At 37.2% G+C, this 21,705-nt stretch overlaps 3 protein-coding genes across 3 annotated transcripts in view; all 3 read left to right on the top strand.

Moving 5' to 3' along the window:
• The window catches only part of tmem39b (transmembrane protein 39B), a 16,839-nt gene extending 5,821 nt beyond the window's left edge, over positions 1-11,018 (top strand). The window contains exons 2-9 of the mRNA XM_073833807.1: positions 3,240-3,422; positions 3,527-3,746; positions 3,837-3,920; positions 4,020-4,174; positions 6,125-6,467; positions 8,025-8,212; positions 10,370-10,490; positions 10,650-11,018. Coding sequence (XP_073689908.1) covers positions 3,292-3,422; positions 3,527-3,746; positions 3,837-3,920; positions 4,020-4,174; positions 6,125-6,467; positions 8,025-8,212; positions 10,370-10,490; positions 10,650-10,883 — 1,476 coding nt within the window. The 5' untranslated portion in view covers positions 3,240-3,291 and the 3' untranslated portion in view covers positions 10,884-11,018. The remainder of the gene's footprint in view (positions 1-3,239; positions 3,423-3,526; positions 3,747-3,836; positions 3,921-4,019; positions 4,175-6,124; positions 6,468-8,024; positions 8,213-10,369; positions 10,491-10,649) is intronic.
• A 771-nt stretch (positions 11,019-11,789) lies between these two features.
• ccdc28b (coiled-coil domain containing 28B) lies at positions 11,790-19,446 on the top strand. The gene is made up of 6 exons (XM_073833815.1): positions 11,790-11,942; positions 14,720-14,972; positions 15,077-15,249; positions 15,404-15,558; positions 17,078-17,100; positions 17,871-19,446. Exons 2-6 carry the CDS (start codon positions 14,737-14,739, stop codon positions 17,923-17,925), a joined length of 642 nt encoding a protein of 213 aa, XP_073689916.1. The 5' UTR covers positions 11,790-11,942; positions 14,720-14,736; the 3' UTR covers positions 17,926-19,446.
• Positions 19,447-20,874: 1,428 nt separating this feature from the next.
• The window catches only part of iqcc (IQ motif containing C), a 2,783-nt gene continuing 1,952 nt past the window's right edge, over positions 20,875-21,705 (top strand). Inside the window, exon 1 of the mRNA XM_073834608.1 lies at positions 20,875-20,916. Coding sequence (XP_073690709.1) covers positions 20,875-20,916 — 42 coding nt within the window. The remainder of the gene's footprint in view (positions 20,917-21,705) is intronic.

Genomic DNA, 21,705 nt, shown 5'->3' with positions numbered 1-21,705 from the left:
GGAATAAATTCTGTTTTAAAGTATGTTTAAAAAAAAAAACATTATTTTATATTGTAAAAACATTTTGCAATATTACTGTTTTTTTCTGTGTGCAGCCTTGATGAGCATAAGAGACTTCTTTAAAGACTATTACAAGTCTTACTGACCCCAAACTTTTGAACGGTAGTGTATATAAAAATATATATATATATATAGAAGACTTTGAGCATGCGCATAACCTTGCGCGCTGTATACAAACTAAGAAGAAGAAGACGAAGATGCGAACATTATCGCTTGTTGCTCATAACAGTTGCATAGAAGCAATATATTTTGCTGTAATAAAGCTAGTAGGCTTAGTAGCAACACGAACACAATCATGTAGTCCGCCATTATTGTTGTTGCTGTTACGTGTGACGCAGCCGACACGTGATGTGATGACATCATCGTTTCACAAAATATACGTATTGGCTGTACACACGAAACCGCGAGGGTGTCGTTTTCAGATTTATCCACTTTGGGACCCGGTTTCAAAAAATTAGCGGATTCAGTCTCCTAAAACGCCGGATCCGTGTGGATGAAACGCCAATACGATAAAAAATTTATACGTATACAGCAAACCGCGTCTCCGTGTGGACAGGCCCCCAGTGATCTCAAATGACTTCATCCAGCTATACTAATCATCAACAACAGGTGTGTTCGGAGAACCGGAATAGCGAGCTCATAGTTAGCACGATGATTTGATCTTGGATGTAGTAAGCAAGGTACGAAGAATGGACCCCAGGACAGATGGACGTGGCTGTTTATCAAAGGTAAAAAATGATATAAATACTGTTCAGTTTTTCACGCGTAATTCACGGAACCAGAGAATGTCTGACGGAATTTATGGTCGCAGGTCAGTCGTCATCATGTTAAGCCCGCCCACCGACTCGTGATTGGCCCGGTCCATCTTGGATTTTTCGAAATCTTAAATGGGCTATATGTAACTTTTTTCCCCAAAATAAACGTAACAATAGCTTTTTTATTTGACCATTTATGACTCAAACATCTCCTGATGAGCATACTGACACCTTGTCAGCTCACAGTGGGTGCACCTATAAGCCTGTATCCTATTTTTCCTATTTACTGTCGGGTCGGATTTTTCGCGCGCTGTCTGCGGATGTGACATCAAGCGCGTTCATGTTAAACGTTTCAGATCACTCTGCCACCACCGCTAGTCATATATATTGCAAACAAACTTAGTTTCTCAAACAATGTATGTATTTGACTGTTCTTACCTCTATAAACATAATGTTGACTTTTTTGCAGCGGATGACTTGTGAAGTGTGTACGTACGAGCGCGTGCTGCGAGAGCGAGCAGACAGGAAAAGCAGTTCCGTTTTTTGGCCACAGGTGTCAGTCGTGAGTTTAAATTTCAGAAAGTAACATCTAGCCCCTTTAAGTGAATTGAGAGTAACTAGACTGCCCTTGGAAGCAAATGTAATTTGCTGCCGCTAGGGGCGCGACTAGATTCTAGGCTACTATTATCATATTATCTCATTAGATATGTGTTTAATACCCCACCTCCAATTAAAAAAAAATGCTTTTTGCATTTTTACTTTGTCGAATGTAGTTTGTTGTCCACATATTCTATCCATTAGGACAGTTTGCATGCTGTGCACAGACAGCATTCATCCTTAATTCTGCAGAAATGGCAAGATAAGTATGGTAATAGCTATTGCAAACATTCTGAGCTTCTGAACAACCTGTGAGGATTAACAGTAAACAAAGATGTAGAATAATGTATCTGTAATAAGCATTAAATAACTGAGGAATTGACATTAAAAAACATGTTAGAACTTCAAAGATGAACTTTGCCTATATGTTCTTGTATAATAAAACAATGAGGAGATTGACTGATAATATCTGGTAATAAACATCCTGATAGAAGCATACACTAAGTATAGTCATGAAAGTCAAATTTTTTTTTATGTATGTTCATTTATTAAGGATGCATTAAATAAATTAAAAGTGTTAGTAAATACATTTACAATGTTACAAAAGAGAATTTTTTATATCATTTTGAAAATCTCTAGTTTGAGTGGAAGTAGAAACAGCTTATACTCAGATACTCTGCCAAAAAACTGTTTGGTTTTGATTATCACATCTATCACGCTGAAATCATATTTAAACCATAATAGTTTAAACTTCTGATATATGGTTTTCTAAACACACATCTAAAGCATGCACACAGAAAGCGGCTGTCATGTGGCATGTGAGTACTAAACTAAGTTTTCTTTCATGTCTTATTGTGCTTAAATTGTCAAATAAACACAAGTTTATGTGTTTATGTTCTCTGAGGCAGAGACTCTAAACATTCTTGTTTTTTCACATGCTTGCAGAAAAAGGCTTACCAAAACAAACTTACTAGGTTGTTCTTTTTCAAGTTTTCTGGGTTGGCAGATGCACTGGGGACCCGATTATAGCACTTAAACATGGAAAAAGTCAGATTTTCATGATATGTCACCCTTTAATACAAAGACCTCCATAAACAGTGATTTAGTGTATGTTCACACTTGTAGTTTGGTTCATCTGGTTCGGACCAAAAAGGAAAATGATACATTTGGTCCTGGTCCGCTTAGCGTTCACACTGGCATTTTTACCAAAGCTAAAGGCATAGTGATGCAATTGGTTGGGCTGAATGATGTATATTTTGTGACGGAACTCATCTAACACTCCAAACAAAAGGAAAACGACAACACCTAATGCCGTATGCTGGACTAAGCATGCTCATTGTTGTGTGTGTATATAATTTTATTTTCACCACCTGTATAACCAATGTCCACCTATAAAAACTCACAAAGAGCTCATAAAAGGAACTTTACCTACTTGTTGTTCCACATTTGCCCTCTGCTCATTTTGGATACACCATGTGTTCCCTTCCTGAAATCATGTTGCATAACATCACAGTTTGTCATTACTTCCTGTTTTTGGTTTGTTTAAAAGCATTTGGTCCGTGTTGCATTCATATTTCAGTCAAATCGCACCAGAGTTTGTTTGGAAGTGGACCGAGAGCCATCTTTATCGCAATCTCTGTCCGCTTGTTAGGTGCGCACCAGGGTTCACACTTACTTAAATGAGCCGCACTAACAGAGCAATCGCACCAGAATTCGTTTTAATCAAACCAAACATGACAAGTGTCACACCCCTAGTATACATCAGATCTTTTTTTTTTGGTCATGACACTGTCTTATAGTGTGTCTTTTATTTGTTTACCTGTATAGTGTAACCAACTAGAAGTGTGAAAAAATTGAGAGGGGGAAGAGTGGATCTGGAATGGCCGGAGGAAGAAGAGGAGCGAATAGAACGACATATTGTCGTTCTCCGCTGAGCAGTGAGACTGGTTCTGTTGGCAATGGTAACCATTCCACCAGCTCACCCGTGACAGGTGTGAGGTCACGAACCAGGTGAGAGCACATTTGAGCGTAATGGTACACATAATAAACTAATGTTCTGTTGCCGTGGTAACACACTCTTCCAATCTTGATATGATGATCTGTTCGGTCATCAGGAATGGATCCGGGACGGGAATGTCCAGCCCTCCGTTGGCCACTCAGACGGTGGTTCCACTGAAGCACTGTAAGATTCCGGAACTCTCTGTGGACCGGAACGTCCTGTTTGAGCTCCACCTGTTTGTGTGCCATCTTACAGCTCTGTTCGTTCATTACATCAACATCTACAAAACAGTGTGGTGGTACCCCCCCTCGCACCCTCCTTCACACACCTCCCTGGTGAGTTACATGTCGCAAGTCTTAAATTAAACTTCACAGAAGCGTTCAATGTTAATTCATTCACAAAATGAATTTCTTTTGTCTCTGCAGAACTTCCACCTCATTGATTATAATATGTTGGTGTTCACCATCATAGTGCTGGCACGCAGACTAATTGCTGCCATTGTAAAAGAGGTAATGTGTCTTATCTCCTAGCTCTTCGTGCCATTTAATAGCTTTAAAAAATGATTGAGTTCTTTCTTCATTCTTTTCTTCTTCTTTCTTTGCTTGAAGGCATCACAAAGTGGGAAGTTGTCCTTCCCGCACTCTGTCTTCCTGGTGACGGCTCGTTTTGCAGTCCTGACTCTTGCGGGATGGAGTCTGTGTCGTTCACTTATTTATCTCTTCAAGACGTATTCCGTACTCAGCCTGCTCTTCCTCTGCTATCCGTGAGTATTGATCTACAGATCCACTGCTGTTGATACTAGTGTTTTCAGGTGCTGTCACATTTACCATTGTTTTGTCACATTTCTTGGGAGAAATCCAGTAATTTCAATAGGAATCCATGTGATCTTGAATTTCTTAGGAAGGTGAAAGATTTTGCATCAGGTTCAAGTTGGTCTCATAAATTTGCCATGTTGGCTAACAGAAGACTGGTTGGTTTAAAAGTGACTTCTGTGTGAGCTGTGAATAATGGACATTTTTTGCCGAGGAAATTTTACTAATGTGACTGCACCTGTACTGCTTTCATCTTTTTTATGATTATGTTTATAATATAATATTATTGTGATATTATGGTATATTTATGTTATTTTTAGTGTTGTTGCTTTACAAAAATTTACAACACATTCTGATAGAGAGAGAGAGAGAGAGAGACAGAGATCGATGGATGAATAAATCTATAGACAGATACATAGATCTATAGATAGATATATATGATGCATGAATTGTGAGATGACAGATCTATAGATGGAGTGATATTTGAGCTGTTCCCTTTGATATTTGACTGGTTTTTAGATGTTACTACAGTTTACTACCTGGTAGTAAAATCTAGAGTATTTAGGGCCCAAAGAAATTTGTGTTATTTCTTTTACAAATTCTGTATTTTTTTCTGTTTAAATTTTTCGGAATTTCATTTTTCCATTTACATTTTTGTACATACCTGTTTTAATGGTCAAGTATAAAAAAAAAAAAAATCAAAAAGCATGTCTAATTAAATGAAATCATGAAACCTACACAGTTTTACAGCAATTTATTTAAGCTATTCCAAAAAATACCTATTTGAAGGTATTTTGAAAATACCTTTTATATATACACTGCCCTCCAAAAGTTTGGAAATGCTCTAGAAAGGTAGAGTTTTGAACAATATTGGCATGAATCCTTTTTTAATTTGTGATAATTTTGCACTGATTAGGGACAACACAAACTACGAAAGCATATTTTATTACATAAACGGTTTATACAATTAAAAAAAAAAAAATGGATTCATCAAAATATCCACCATTAGCAGCTATTACAGCTCTGCGTAATCTGGACATCCGAGCTGTCAGTTTATTCAGACATTGACTTGATATATTACTCCAAGCCTCCTGATTGCCCAAAGATGATTCACACTATGCTATCGTCCAAAACCACATTTTGCCAGGGGTGTTTTACAAACTTTTGGAGGGCTTTGCATGTATGTTTATATATTTATATAACTTGCAATACTGTGTTGTGCATTTTACCTTTTTTGGTAAATAAATTCTGGTAAATAATTTTTCTGGTGATAATCTGTAATAATATTCTTTAAAAAGATAATGTTTTAATAATAATATTAGTTGTAGTTAGTAGTAGTAGTATTACCACTACATTGAGTAATATATTTATGGCACAATTTCTTCAAGTTAAACCACACTTTTATTTTGACGGGTAGCTGTGAAGACACATAAATTATATTAATGTGTACATGTATGATGTGTTTAGTGAATAAAACTGTGTGCACCATTCATTCAAACAGAGACACACAGAACATGCAGGATTCATATTTAAATAGCCTTTTTGCAGCTTAATATTCACAAACACTAGTCCAAATTGCCTTTTTCTAAGTCTACTGACCTACTTTTGACTTATTCATCCAAAATGTCAAATTCTGTGAATCACAGGGCCCTAGGTATTTTGGGAATTTTCTAGGTGTTGCTAAGGTGTTCTGACTGGTTGCTAGTTGCTGTTAGATTGTTCTTGCTGATTACTAGCATGTTTGAACTCATTACTAGACATTGTTAGGTTGCTTACATTGTAGGTTCACTAATCAACATACATATTGCAGTGTGTTTACAGTCAAAAATATCTATTTTACAACATTTCTAATTTAAATGTATTATAATATTTCAACATGCTCATCTATGTTTCCGTCTCAGGTTTGGAATGTACATCCCTTTCTTCCGACTCAGCTGTGACTTCCGAAGGGCTGGATCCATGTCCCCATTAGGCAGCATGAGTTCTAAAGAGGTGAGCGGGGCTGCTTTGGGCCGTGGGGGACGAGACTATCTGTCCGTCCTGAAGGAAACATGGAAACAGCACACGAGTCAGCTGTACAGTGTTCAGCCCATGCCCACCCACGCCTGCTGTCTCTCTCCTGACCTCATCCGCAAAGAAGTGGAGTACCTGAAGATGGACTTCAACTGGAGGATGAAGGAGGTGTTGGTTAGCTCTATGCTTAGTGCCTACTACGTAGCATTCGTACCTGTCTGGTTCGTCAAGGTGAGTTCATCAACAGGTGGTCTTTTTTTGTGCATGAACAGACATACAGCGTTTGGACTGAGAGAACGGGTTTGGTCGATGAGGAACAAGTGATGCATGAGTTGGGAAATTCAGATCAGATTGGCTTTAGGCAAAAATCATTCTTGGTGTTTAAACCAACACATGCAAATAATTTTTCCAGATATTATTGTTATGGCTTTTTATCTGCCCTCAATGCAAAACTTTGGTTTTAGCATCATGAGTTTTGTTGAAATTTCTCTAGATGGAGTTTGTGTGATAGTTTGTTGTATGTTAAAGGGGTAGTCCACCCAAAAATTAAAACACTGTCCTTAAGTACTCACCCTCATGTCGCTCCAAACCTGTAAGACCTTTGTTCATCTTCTGAAAATGTAAGATATTTTTGATTAAATCTGAGAGCTTTCTTACCCTGCACAGACAGCAATGCAACTACCAAAAATAACTTTATTGAACAGTTTCTTCTCGTTCACGAAATTGACAAATTGTTGAATAAAGTCATTATTTTTGTTTTCTTTGTGCACAAAAAGTATTCTTGTGTCTTCATAACATTACGGTTGAACCACCGGTGTTACATGGACTATTTTAACAGTGTACTTACTACCTTTCTGGGCCTAGAATGTGGTAATTACATTGCTGCCTATGCAGGGTAAGAAAGTCCTTTAAAGAAACAGTTCACCCAAAAATAAAAATTCTGTCATTAATTACTCACTCTCATGTTGTTCCAAACTTGTAAGACCTTTCTTCATCTTCGCAACACAAATTAAGATATTTTTGATAGTAGACAGCAACACGTGTGTCATTGTACTCTTGTGAACATGCGAAGATATTGTGGAATAAAGTCGTTATTTTTGTTTCCTTTGTGCACAAAACATATTCTTGTCTCTTTAAAACATTACGGTTGAACCACTGACGTCACAAGGACTATTCTGTCGATGTGCTTACTACTTTTCTGGGCCTTGAACATTTTCATTTCTGTCTATGTAGGGTCCGAAAGCTCTTATGCTGATGATACACTGGGCAACTTTTTGAGCAATGTTGCTGGGCAACTTTGGCAAATGTTGCCGTAAACAGGCAGCCAGGTGTGATACAGAGCCCACAACAGATCTAAATTTTCCAGATAGGAATGTTTTACCCATTCTCAATGAGAAAGTGCCCAAGCAACATTGCTCAAAAAAAGTTGCCCGATAAAATTGCTCAAAAAGTTGCCCAGTGTATCATCAGCATAAGATTTTATCAAAAATATCTTAATTTGTGTTCTGAAGATAAACAAACTTAATGGTTTGCAACAACATGAGGGTGAGTAATTAATGACAGTATTTTTATTTTTGGGTGATCTCTTTAACTAATTTTAAAAAGTTTTGACCAGTAATGTGCATCAAAAACAAGCATTGCAATATTTAAAGAAATGCTTATATATTACATATGTGTGCTGCTGTGTTATAACATTTTGTCTTAGACCTGGATATTTGAGTGAATTGTTTACATTCATGCACATGACTCTTTCTTAATCTTAATCTTTTTCTTTGTTAATGTTTATAGAGCACACAATATGTAGATAAACGCTGGTCCTGTGAGCTGTTCATCCTGGTATCTGTCAGTACTTCTGTCATTCTGATGCGCCACCTGTTACCTCCCCGCTACTGTGACCTGCTCCACAAAGCTGCTGCTCACCTGGGCTGCTGGCAGAAGGTGGACCCTTCCCTCTGCTCAAACGTCCTCCAACACATGTACGTCTGACCTGGGGGCATTGAAATGACATACATTTAGATTGTGTTTGTTTTTTTGGTGTGTTTTGCTTAATATTATTTTCAGTGCTAAAATGCAAGTATCGCAGGTGGTGAATGATTCCAAATGCATTTACAAAAGAGCCTAATTTAAATTCTTCAGTTCTTGTTCAGTCTGATGTGCTCTGAGCCTTAAAAGAATACCTGCATTGTGTTGCATGTTTCAACACGATCATTTCATCTTGGGTGTTGCCGTCAACAACAAATTTATTTATGGCACATTAAATGAATTTGAAAGCCAAGCCATTTTTAAGCATGATTTTTGTTTGACCATATATCATAGACTGTAAAAAATATGGACGTAGTATCCATGACGTCAGCCGTAGGATTCTGAAGCGCTATTTTGAAGCTCATAGTGGGCGGGATTCGGCCGTCGCCATCTTGGAATCGCGTCACCGCGCGTCACTCCCGGATAATCAAAAATCGGCAAAAAGGCAGGACGTCGCCTAGCACGATAGTGGTGACAGCAGCGGCAATCCACCTGTCACTCAAGTGACCACGCCCTTAATTATGCTGAACTTTAAGGCTTAATATAACTTAGACAGATGAGTTATAAAAATATTCACCCCCTCACAGTTGACATGAAGGGCAAAACTAGCTATATAGACCAAAGCCATTTTTTGAACCAGGCTGTAAACATACTTTTTTCTGTTGTAAAGTTGGGCATTTTAACATTGGGAGTCAATGGGACTGACTCCCTTTTGCAGCCAGTCGATGAATTGCAGTTTAAGTCACCTCCGTGTTGGTTTCAATAGAGAGAGCGGGAGGTTGCCGCTTGCCATATATACAGGTGCTGGTCATATAATTAGAGTTAGTATCTTCAAAAAGTTGATTTCACTAATTCCATTCAAGAAGTGGAACTTGTATAATTTATACATTCATTCCACACAGACTGATATATTTCAAGTGTTTATTTCTTTTCATTTTGATAATTATAACTGACAACTAATGAAAACCCCAATTCAGTATCTCAGAAAATTAGAATATTACTTAAGGCCAATACAAAGAAAGGATTTTTAGAAATCTTGGCCAACTGAAAAGTATGAGCATGTACAGCACTCAATACTTAGTTGGGGCTCCTTTTGCCTGAATTACTGCAGCAATGCGGCGTGGCATGGAGTCGATCAGTCTGTGGCACTGCTCAGGTGTTGTGAGAGCCCAGGTCGCTTTGATAGTGGCTTTCAGCTCTTCTGCATTGTTGGGTCTTGCATATCGCATCTTCCTCTTCACAATACACAATAGATTTCTATGGGGTTAAGGTCAGGCGAGTTTGCTGGCCAATTAAGAACAGGGATACCATGGTCCTTAAACCAGGTACTGGTAGCTTTGGCACTGTGTGCAGGTGCCAAGTCCTGTTGGAAAATGAAATCTGCATCTCCATAGTTGGTCAGCAGCAGGAAGCATGAAGTGCTCTAAAACGTCCTGGTATACAGCTGCGTTGATCTTAAACCTCAGAAAACACAGTGGACCAACACCAGCAGATGACATGGCTCCCCAAACCATGACTGACTGTGGAAACTTCACATTGGACCTCAAGCAACGTGGATTCTGTGGACACAGAGCTCTGTGAACAGCCAGCATTTTACAATGACCCTGTGTGTCTTGCCCTCCTTGTGCAAGGTGTCAATGGTCGTCTTTTGGACAACTGTCAAATTAGCAGCCTGCAGAACTAGACTGAGAGACCATTTAAAGGCCTTTGCAGGTGTTTTGAGTTAATTAGCTGATTAGAGTGTGGCACCAGGTGTCTTCAATACTGAACCTTTTCACAATATTCTAATTTTCTGAGATACTGAATTGGGGTTTTCATTAGTTGTCAGTTATAATCATCAAAATTAAAAGAAATAAACACTTGAAATATATCAGTCTGTGTGGAATGAATGTATACATTATACAAGTTTCCCTTCTTGAATGGAATTAGTGAAATCAACTTTTTGAAGATATTCTAATTATATGACCAGCACCTGTATACACTTTTTTTTTTTTTTTTTGCATGTAATAGTCTGCATGAATTTTGTTTAACTGCTTTGTTTTTATGTAGAGTGTTTTTGTAGAAGTTCTTTTTTTTTGTAAGGTGTAATATATATTTCTTTTTTCTCACAGATGGACAGAAGAGTACATGTGGCCACAAGGAGTTTTGGTCAAACACAGTAAAAATGTTTATAAGGCCATGGGACATTATAACGTAGCAGTTCCCTCAGACGTTTCACATTATCGTTTCTATGTAAGTATCAGCTGTAGACAAACTCTAAAACAGAAAGTTTTGTGTTGTTTTGTGGAGCAAATTTGAATTTGAAATGTTTTAGAAACATTAAAGAATTAATTCATGGGAATGATACTGCAATAACCACTGTCCCGTTTTTCTCTTCCTCTCTTTTAACAGTTTTTCTTCAACAAACCTCTTCGAATATTAAACATTCTTATAATCCTGGAAGGTGCAATGATATTCTACCAGCTATATTCACTGATGTGTTCAGAGAAATGGCATCAGACGATATCATTAGCTCTAATATTATTCAGTAATTATTATGCCTTTTTCAAACTGCTCAGAGACAGAATAGTTCTGGGAAAAGCATATTCGTATTCAGCTAGTGCCTCCAATCAGAAAGTCAGTTAGACGAGGATAAATTATTGTCGGTCATCACAGATGAGCAGAAAACATGCATGAGAGCAGTTTATTTTTTCTACAAGTGCATTTCTGTCTTATGTTCTGAGTTGCCATGAAATAAAAAGGAAACATATTTTTGTACTATCTCTGCTTCTCTGAAATTTTCTTTTGAAGTCCACGTGAAATCTAAATTTATGTTTTTTGTCTTTTAATATGAATGGTAGCCTTAAAGTTACCTATAAGCTAGTGTGCTCCAAACAATGACAAAATTTGTGTTTAGAACTAGAAGAGATAAGCATTCAAAACTTTTGGATGGATCAGTGATTTTGATGACATCACCTTGCTCCATCAAACTTTGTCCAGTCAAATTCTCTCTACAATCCGAACCGTCCCGCCCCCTATATTACAAATAGATGCTAAATAGATTTAAAAAGAAAGTAAACACTAGTTTTATCATCTTAATATTTCTTAGGTTTATTATTTAGTCTGTTACTGTACCATATGCCTCTAGATGGCGACAAACATGTCACAAAGATATAAATATCGGTCAACGGACTATAATGAATAGAGATATTTACAGAGCCATTTCGTTTTGTGGTACACAATGGCTTATTAAAAGCCGATATATAAATAGCCAGCTGTGTTGAAGCCGTATTAATAATTAGTGTGAAGCTCTTTAAACTGGAGCTCAGCTCGCTTCTTTGTGACTAGTATGGCGAAGGTTCAGCTCATTGAATATTAATATTGTTATGTTGACGTTGCTTAGAAGCGTAGCCATTGCTGAGGCTTGGCTGTTGAATATTAATTAGATCATTTGGACGCTTCTTTAATGCCGTCCAATAGCAAAAGCATGTCTTGTTATTATTAATAACCAGGCTTCACCATAGTACCAGTGGCAGAATCGCGGTCGGGAAGTAGGAGAGCTCACGCTGGAAACGGCACGCACTTGGCATCTGCTGTTAAAACGAACCGCGTATAAATCTCGAGTTATTGGAATGGAAAATCCAACACGGGCGCCTTAAATTTGCTTTGGAAAGCTCGAAGAGCCTCATCCTTGTCCGCCAGCCGGTAAGTAAATCGTTTTGTTCAGCTATATGACGATGTGCGCATTGTGCCTCATGGGGCATCCTGTGCAAATCCCTTCCATTCAATGTAAAGCCTCTTCTTCAAATGAAAAATGCATTAGATCTTGCCTTGATAAACACATCAAGTCATGCGCTGATTCTAAGATTCTACAACTGCAACGAAAAATAAATAGTCTAGTATGAAATAATAATGCAAGGAGATGCAATGTTCGTATTTAATTTCGTACATGAAGTGTGTTAATTAAAATTGTGATTTTGAGGATGGTTATCTAAAAGCACCATAATTGACTGGGATTGCTTAGTGCTCACTGGAAATGAACACAGGAAATGGCTATATATCTACGATGCACATGTGCATTTATTATATACAGGTGTATATAAGTATTTTATATTATGCATCTACCATTGATATAGAGTTATGGGTGGGCAGAAACATTTGCTTGAAAATTAATTTGAAAATTAATAGTTTTTTCCCCAACATATAATACAGTTGAAAATGTCTTATTTAAATTTTCAGAAATGTCAGTGATATACTTACAGCAAGGCCCTTTGCTTTGCTTTTCAGAAATGTCAGTGATATAGGCTACTTACAGCAAGGCCCTACATCCTTTTAGCTGTAGTTTCTTAGAAAAAAATATTGAATTTTGGTGTACAAAGTACACCACTCTAACAAAGTATATGGGCCATTCTACAGAACTGGTGCAAACTTCTGTCCCACAACCAAAAAAATAAAAAGCATTAAAGTATTCTAGATCCTTTTATTATCTATTGAAGCCCACAATAATATTTAAAACATTAGTAAGCTTAATATACATCAAATCATCATTTAGTTATTTAACATTATTTAACACACCTGATTGAGATCATCAGTTTATTAGGAGAGAGATCCATGAACTGAACTAACAAGCTGAAGATCTCAATCAGGTGTGTTAAATAAGAGAGACATGCAAAATGTGCAGAGCAAGGGTCCTCCAGGACCAGGATTGAGAACCACTGATTTAGTGTCTACTTGCAATTTGGATGTGGCTGTCCCAAACCCTAACCCCTAAATTTCAATTTATGAGAATAATTTTGAAATATTTTTTGCGAAAAATGTATTTGACATTTTCTTTGTAAATTATGAAACTTTATGTAAAACAAAAAAGGCTGTGCATTTTCATGTCACTACCGAAACAGGGTATATTTTGGTCCAATGGCTGAGACTGATTTTAACTACACCCCTACATTTATGATCAGGAAATATTCTGTCACTCTCTCACTACCAAAACATGGGCCTCCGGTTTCACAGACAGGGCTTAAGCCTAGTCCTAGACTAAAATGTAAGTCTGAGCTGTTTCAGCTGAAAGAAACTTGCACGGATTGATCTTAAAATATACCAGTGCCTTTGTTTTGTCTCAAGATGCACACCAGTAATGTTTTTTTTTTTTCTAAGCACATTTATAAAAATTACTTAAATGTCCTAATTGAACTATGGCCTAATCCTGGTTTAGTCTAAGCCCTGTCTGTGAAACCGGGCAGGGATGTTTTGTAAATAAAGTATACTGAATTATCAACTAAGATCTTATGATGATTTTTGGTTCAATGTATATTCAGACTAATGAATGCTTAAGTTTGGAATCAGTATGATCCACTTTTTACCTTTTACAATGAAAAGTACAAGATTCAAAATACAAATCTCATAAATCACGCTTGAAATATTGGTAAAATTGTAATTGTTTTTGATTTAATGCTGAAAACGTTTTAATTAAATTGAAAAAAATATATATTTACAAGGAAGAATTCATTTAAATTATAAAATACTGTGTTTCAGACAAATTTGGGGAGAGTACAATATGAGATTTAACTGCAAAATTACTAGAGACGTGTATATTGGATATTACACATTTGCATACATATAAAATCTGTGGAACAATACTTTGTATTTTAGATGTTTTCTATGTTTTTTGCTATTAAAAAAAACTGATGGTAGACATATATCATTGTATCCCTGGCGGATGGACAGTAGGTACCCGAGAGTCCCAGAGAGATCTAAAGCATCTAAAAATATTTCAGTCCTGGAGCACAGCTTGATAACGTAGGATCTTTTTACACTGTGTGAGAAACTGAATTGGAGAGTAAATAAACCAGAAAATGACAGAAAGCCTTACTTTATCCACTTTATCCAAAGTCTTATCCACCAAGTTTAGTGAAGTTTAAAATCAAGCCATTTTAGATAAAATAATAAGAAGGCATGTCTTGGTACATTTGCCAGTTACGTGAAGCATGTTTTCCTTGATATTGTTAACATGGCTTCACGCAGTCACACAAAATATTGAATTTTCCATTCCATCTGTTAGCAGCTCAAGGTCAGATATTAATAATTGCGGCCTATTTTGTGAATATTTAGCACTGGCTCTCACTGACCTGCTATAATGATTGAAATCTGTTCGCTACAAAGATGAAATTGACTTGAGTGAAGTGCTACTAACAGGGCTGTTGGACTGATTATTTTTTGTCAATTATTTATTATTATACATTATTTAATTTGTCTCTGTAGGGGCCCTTATTATTATGTTATGCTATGGTTGCCTTCCCACCACAGCCAATGCAGAAAGAGCCTAAACTTTTCAGATTAAAGTAGATTGCTTTGCAATAATTGCAGTGTTTAAATAATGCTAGTTTAATATAACAATATTTTTGCCATTTCATGTTGTGCGTTTTGGAAGAAATCACACACTGTATAGTTTAGGATCAGTAGCTAAGAGCTCTTGTCTGTCTTAGAAAGTGCCACTGCCCTCATGGAAGACAAGAGGAAGAAAAGGAGTCCCAAAGTGTCCCTTCCTCAGCCCCCTCCTCCACCAATCAACCCTCGAAAGCTCTCTGTTCTCCCAGCGAGTAAAAGCGCCACATTCTCACTGGGTTTACCCCAGCCCCCCTCCCCCAAACCCAGGGGCAAGTACAAGAGATCTGTGGGGGCAATGGGTCCGTCTAAGGAAGCTCTCGCCGTTCCTGTGGTTCCCCCCAAAAACACAAGGTTTGTGTGTCATTATCGATCATAGATGCTAAAATGGGTTTGAGTGCTGTTTCCAAATTGTGCCACATAATAGAGTCTAACAGTGATTCTGGTTCCTTTTGTAGGCCTCACAGAGAGAAACCCAGAGCTCCTCAGCCTGCTGGACCCAGTCGTGTCTCCCAGTCCTCCTCACCACTCCAGCACTCATTCCTCACCGACGTCTCTGATGTGAGAGAGATGGAGGGAGGACTGCTCAACCTACTCAATGACTTTCACTCTGGAAAACTACAGGCTTTTGGTATGTGCTAGGGTTTTATTCATATAATTGTTGAGACATTTTCAAGGAATGCAAAGGTGTGTATGGGTGTCACCCTTTAGTCTAGTAAGTTTAGTAACACCCTTTGTTTAGTCTAGTAAGTTTAGGTACTGTCTCACTTTCCATGTGTTTGCAGGTAAGGTGTGCTCCTTTGAGCAACTGGAGCATGTCAGGGAGATGCAGGAACGTCTGGCCCGGCTGCATTTCAGTCTGGACAGTCATGTGGAGGAGCTGTCCGAAGACCAGAGAAAAAACGCCTCGGACCGCAATCTAGAACACTTGCTTTCTAATGTAAGATGTTTTTTAGTCTGCTAGAATCTTGTGAAGCTAAAACTGAATTGTGATATACAGTTGAGGTCAAAAGTTTACAAACACCTTGCAGAATCTGCACAATGTTAATTATTTTACCAAAATAAGAGGGACCATACAAAATGCATTTTTTTCTATTTATTACTGACCTGCACTCTTAAAAATAGGATTCTGAACCTGAAAAACAGCAGGCAGTCATTCAGGTAACAACATAGTATTAAGAATCAAGTGTAAAGTTTTGAACATTTTTATAAATTCAACTATTATTTTCTCTTGTGGACTATATGCAAACATTATTTATGTGAAATATTTTATTCAGGTCAGTACTAAATAAAAAATAACACACATTTTGTATTAACCCTGTTATTTTGGTAAAATTTGGTAAAACATTTTGTAATCTTTTGACCTCAACTGTATAATCACTGTATTTTTGGCCAAATTGTGCAGTCCTACAAACAAACACAGCAAACCCCAAAAAACATATTTATTATTTAAAATCTTAATTAGAGAAGATCAGATTGGCGTTTTTCCCCAAATCGGGCAGCCTCTTGTGTATTACAGAATCTGGATTTAATGAATAGGAAACACCAGTCTACTTGTTCTCTCTTCACTATTCAAGCACTCAGAGTGTCTCTTACACACAGATACTAAAGGACTCGACACAATAATGCCCTGTATCTGAATTCAGGCCTGTGACTGAAACTTGTATTATCATCCAAATCCAACTGCCTGTGAAGGGCTGGACAGTTACTATTGATAGTATTTCCCTTCTAGCTGTCAGCTTGGTGGTATGTAGTCGAGAGCCCAGCAGATCAGAGTGTGAGAGTGCTTTTGTGTATTTCATTAGGGGTGGTTCACAGTATAACGGAGTGTATGTAGTCGAATCTTAAAGGGATAGTTCACCCAAAAATGAAAATTCTGTCATTAATTACTCAACTTTGTTGTTCCAAACCCGTAAGACCTTTGTTCAACTTCGGAGCACAAATTAAGATATTTTTAATGATATCCAACAGTTTTCTGACATAGACAGCAATGCAAGGCCCAGAAAGGTTGTAAGAACGTTCAACCTTAATTTTACAAAGCTATGAGAATACTTTTTATGCGCAATGAAGACAAAAATAACAACTTTATTCTTCAATTTAACAATGCCCTTACTACCTTTCTGGGTCTTGAACGTGGTAGTTGCGTTGCTGTCTATGTAGGGTCAGAAAGCTCTCGGATTACATCAGAAATATCTTAATTTGTGTTCTGAAGATAAACAAAGGTCTTACAGGTTTGGAACGACATGAGCGTGAGTAATTAATGACTGCGAAAGCCTGTACAACACACATCAGCTCAGTTTTTGTTAACATACAGGCTGAATTCCAAAAGAACTCATTGTTTGAAGTCTGTTGCTATACTGATTCTGTCAGCTCAGCAGTTATAGATTGGTCTTTTTAAAGCAGCAGTGATTGTATTGATTTTTTTGAATGCATCTGTTTTTTTTTTTTCTTTTTCCTAGCTGGAAGAATTGAGCAGCTCGATGTATCCTTCCATATTATGGTTTGTATGTGTTTAAATATGCCATTTTACCTTTGACATCAATCACTAAAGTGGTTGGATAGTTGAATAATTCACCCAAAAATGAAAATTCTGTCATTAATTACTCACCCTCATGTCGTTCCAAACCCATAAGACCTTCATTCATCTTCAGGAACACAAATGAAGATATTTTTGATGTCACATGGACTGTTTTACTAATGTCCTTACTACGTTTCTGGGTCTGGGAACATTTCAGTTGTGTTGCAGTCTATGCAAGGTCAGAAAGCTCTCGGATTTCATCAAAAATACCTTAATTTGTGTTCAGAAGATGAACAAAGGTCTTTTGGGCTTGGAACGACATGAGGGTGAGTAATTAATGAGGGTGAATGATCAAGTGCCACTTTATGCTAATAATAGTGCTTATTGACTTTAAGCTTGATATCTTTTAAGCTTAATCAATTCTGGTCAAGTAAATGTTTTGTCAAAATGTTACATGATGTTTTCCCATGATTTCTGTTTATCCAGAAAGGGTTTGTGTTACGCTCTCACAGCTCTCAGCTAAGCATTTAGTCTTAGTTTTAGTAAAAGCAGGGATTGTGTTTCTCCAAACATCTTAGCTGAGATTATTCTAAGATCAGTTGTGTTCTAATGGAAGCCTAATGGATGGATAATGCCAGTATACATCCCAGCATTTTTATATGTAACAAGAGCTCCAGAGCTTGTACATTAGATGTACATTAGCAGTGCATATCTCCTTAATTCAGTTGATCCAGACAGAAACTTCACCTCGCAGAAAATCAAGACTTACCCAAGACTTCCAGCACCTGATGTGGTAAACCAAACCCAGCTGACCATCAAATCACTGTGCTGACCAAAACCCAAGTTGCCATGGCTACAACTCAACTGCAAGCTAATGAAACACCATCATCTTGATCTGTGTATAATGCAATGCTAACTGACGGCAACAGCATCAAAGCACATTCTCCATGTGAATGAAATTCAACACCAGAAATGGCACTTCTTCTTTTTCAGATGTTTTGATCTTAGCTTTTGCAAATGATTTTGAGCCTAAAAGCTGATCTGCACCCTTTGTTGCAGTGGTTTATTTAGATAAATAATATTTGTTCTTACTTTAGGGATTGCATGAGTTGATTTCAAAGGTTCATTCATCACTAGTAAAGGCTGACTCCATTTTTTGAGATTTTAATTATTTAATCAAAAATGTTAGAAGTGAATGAAAAGATTAACATTTACATTATCAGCCAATCAGCACATACACAACATATTTTTCATTTTGTAGTTCATCAGTGTTCTTTGGAATGATGTTGTAAATGGCTGTGGAGTAGCTATAAACTCACTCAGGACTGTTTGAGATCAATCTTAGTGCCTCTTTTCAGTATCTAGATTACATTGATTGTTTTTTCGTAAGGTCTTCTTGGGACTCTGCAAATTGTAGATGTTTGTACATTAAAATAGAAATACACTTATTTAAAATAATGTTATATACCTTGTTTGTAAACTAGAGTTTTAAATAGCTAATGTTGATCTAGGAACAGTTACGATAGATTTGTTATTCTTCACGGCACTGATAGAAATGTACAGTATTTGTGAGTTATCTTTGTATAAACTAAAGTGAAAACAATGTCAGGCATTCAAATTTCAGGTTCTAAACAGGTGGCTAGAATTACAGATGAGTTAACTTTAGAATTCCTCTATTTCTTGGAGCACAAGATTGCAGTTGAACTTTGTAGATTTGCAGTCTCTACCCCAAAGCACAAAAGAGCAGAGTACAGTAACATCAAAGACAGGTCAGGAGGTTCTGACGAGCTACAGTGGATGTAGGACAAAACTACTGCAAAAAACTGTGACAAAGTCCATAATTTATAGTACAACCTCACTAACATCCCTATGAAAGCCAGTCTTCCCATTTTACACCAGTTTCAGTGATAAAACCATCAGCACAACATATGGACAGGTTTAAAGAAAAGCAAATGATCTACACCAGTTTGATTTTTATACTTCATGATGCAGTAATATCACTTTACAGCCGACCTCCGCTACGCCTACCTCCAACTATTTTAAGAAAGAATCAGTACTGTTGCCTTGAGGGGAGGACTGTTTCAGATTGATATCACATTGATTCATGGCAGGATCTGATTCTGCCTCAGCATGTACAGGCTGTTTTCTCTTCCCTCACTGCCTGAGTCTGAAGCATTGAAAGAATCATTTAAATAAAAAAGACTGTATTCTTTCTGTGCATTTCAAATATTTCAGAAAGAAAATATTTGTGTGCTTTTGCTTTGTTCATGTCTTGTTTTGTTTAACAATGCATATGAACTATTTTATATTTGTGTGCTTTAAGTAATAAAACTTAATGCAACAAATCACTCACTTTGACTTTGGACTTTTTGTGCAATTGTGGGACATAACAGTTCATCACAGAAGTTGGAAAAATGTAATATCATGACCTCTATTTTCACCAAATTGTCCTAAGACCACCAAACTAAATGCTAATATTTAATTCATTATATTACAACATATATGTTGGGGAGTATGGCATTACAGAAACAACCTTATTATTAAAGAAGTTGTTCACTTCCAGAATAAAAATTTCCTGATCATTTACTCACCCCCATGTCATCCAAGATGTCATGTCTTTCTTTCTTCAGTTTTTCTGAGGAAAACATTCCAGGAATCTTCTCCATATTATTGTCTTTCTTTTTTCAGCTGAAAAGAAAAGGATGCCCATCATCGGATGCCCATTTTCCACAAGTTCATATGATTCTTTAGGGTCTTAATAAAAAGTCTGTAATATACTTTGGTTAAAAATTCTCAATAGTAGTGTAAAAAACATCCTTTTACCTTGTCAAAATCAGCTCTGCAAAATATCAGTTTATTATATTGCATGGGCCCTTTAAATGCAAATGAGCTCTGCTCGCCCCGCACCTCGCTGCTGTGGGATTATGAGCTGTAATGTTTACTTTAGCCACCTTTAGCCGCATTTAGCTGCGTTTATCGGCGAAACTTGCCAACAAGCACATTATTAAGAAAGGCCATTTGCAAAGATGCATAAAAAACCCTTATCACTTCTGCTGTGGGTGAAGCTGCATCACGAATGATGCACAAGAAAATAGATGCATATGTAGATTGGGATCGGCACTTTCCTTTTAAAAATGAAAGTAACGTTAATCCTCTGCCTCTTCAGCGGCTCAGATGTCGGGAGTAAATGACTACTGCTATGTTCATTATTACATCCAACAGCAGAACACCTTAATCGCTCAATTAGAGTCTTCCTCTGCACCTGAGTCGACACAATGTCGATGGTATTCGGACTGTTTCAGCTCGGTGAGGGCGGGTCTAAGGTAAGGCGCACATGTCAATCAACTGTGTGCCGTCACAACGACAAGAAGCTGAGAATGACCTGTTTTTAAAAAGGGGATATTACTTTTAAAGATTAAAAAGATACCACTGGGTGGATTTTTATCATTGTAGGGTGGTTGTGTACACAAACTACCAACACACATTAATGTTCAAACAACATGTAAAAGTTAGTTTTGCATCCGATGACCCCTTTGAGGTTTTACAGGAATTTTCTCATATATCAATGGTCTCCAACGAGCTGAAGGACCAAATTGCATTTTCAATGCAGCTTCAAAGGGCTCTACATGAGCCCAGCCTAATAAGGGTCTTATCTAGTGAAACTAACTGTCATTTCCTTAAAAAATACAAAATTATATACTTTTTAACCACAAATGCTTGTCTTGAAGTAGCTCTGCAATGCGCATGCCCATCTTCATGCATTGGAAAACTCAAGGCAAGGTTAGTTCTTCATCTGTGTACTTCGGTTCAAAAAGGTAAGGTAGGGTGAAAAACTCATTATCTCCTCCAACTTCAAAATCATCTGACATCCTTGTTTTACCTTTTTTGTAAAGGATGTTTGATTTTCTTTGCACGTTCGCTTTGTAAACACTGGGTCGTACTTCCACCTACATCATGCGTGAGGTGGAGCTTGTGCAAGATGAGCATTTGTGGTTAAGGAGTATTTCAATTTGTATTTTTCTTAGAAAATGACCAATTGATTAACTAGATAATACCCTTATTCTTTGGCTAGGATCATGTAGAGTCCTTTGAAGCTGCACTGAAACTGCAATTTGGACTTTTAACTCATTGATCCCTATTAAAGTCCACTATATGGTGAAAAATCCTGGAATGTTTTCTTCAAATACCTTCATTCTTGTTTGACTGAAGAAAGAAAGACATGAGCATCTTGTATGACTTGAGGGTGAGTAAATTATCAGAAAATGTTCATTCTGGAAGTGAACTACTCTTTTAAACCCACTTCCAAACAGCGGATGGCGGTACTGAGTTGCAGGTCAGTCTGTTCCTCGGTCTGTCTACATGGGAAGAAATACGCAGTCAGCCGTTCAAACAGAGCGGCGCTATGAACGAACAGAAATGGATTCAGACATTAACGCGATTTCAGGTATTATTATTATTATTTATTCATTATTATCATCATTAGAGATCCTCAAGTATGTGTGTATTTTTAACTTACTCTGCCCTCAGTCGGAACAGTAACGTTACCTGGGCATGTTGACAGTTTGTGTT

This window comes from Garra rufa, chromosome 2 (assembly GCF_049309525.1).
Source record: "Garra rufa chromosome 2, GarRuf1.0, whole genome shotgun sequence".
Classification (NCBI taxonomy): domain Eukaryota; kingdom Metazoa; phylum Chordata; class Actinopteri; order Cypriniformes; family Cyprinidae; genus Garra; species Garra rufa.
This window is presented reverse-complemented; position numbering and strand designations above follow the sequence as displayed.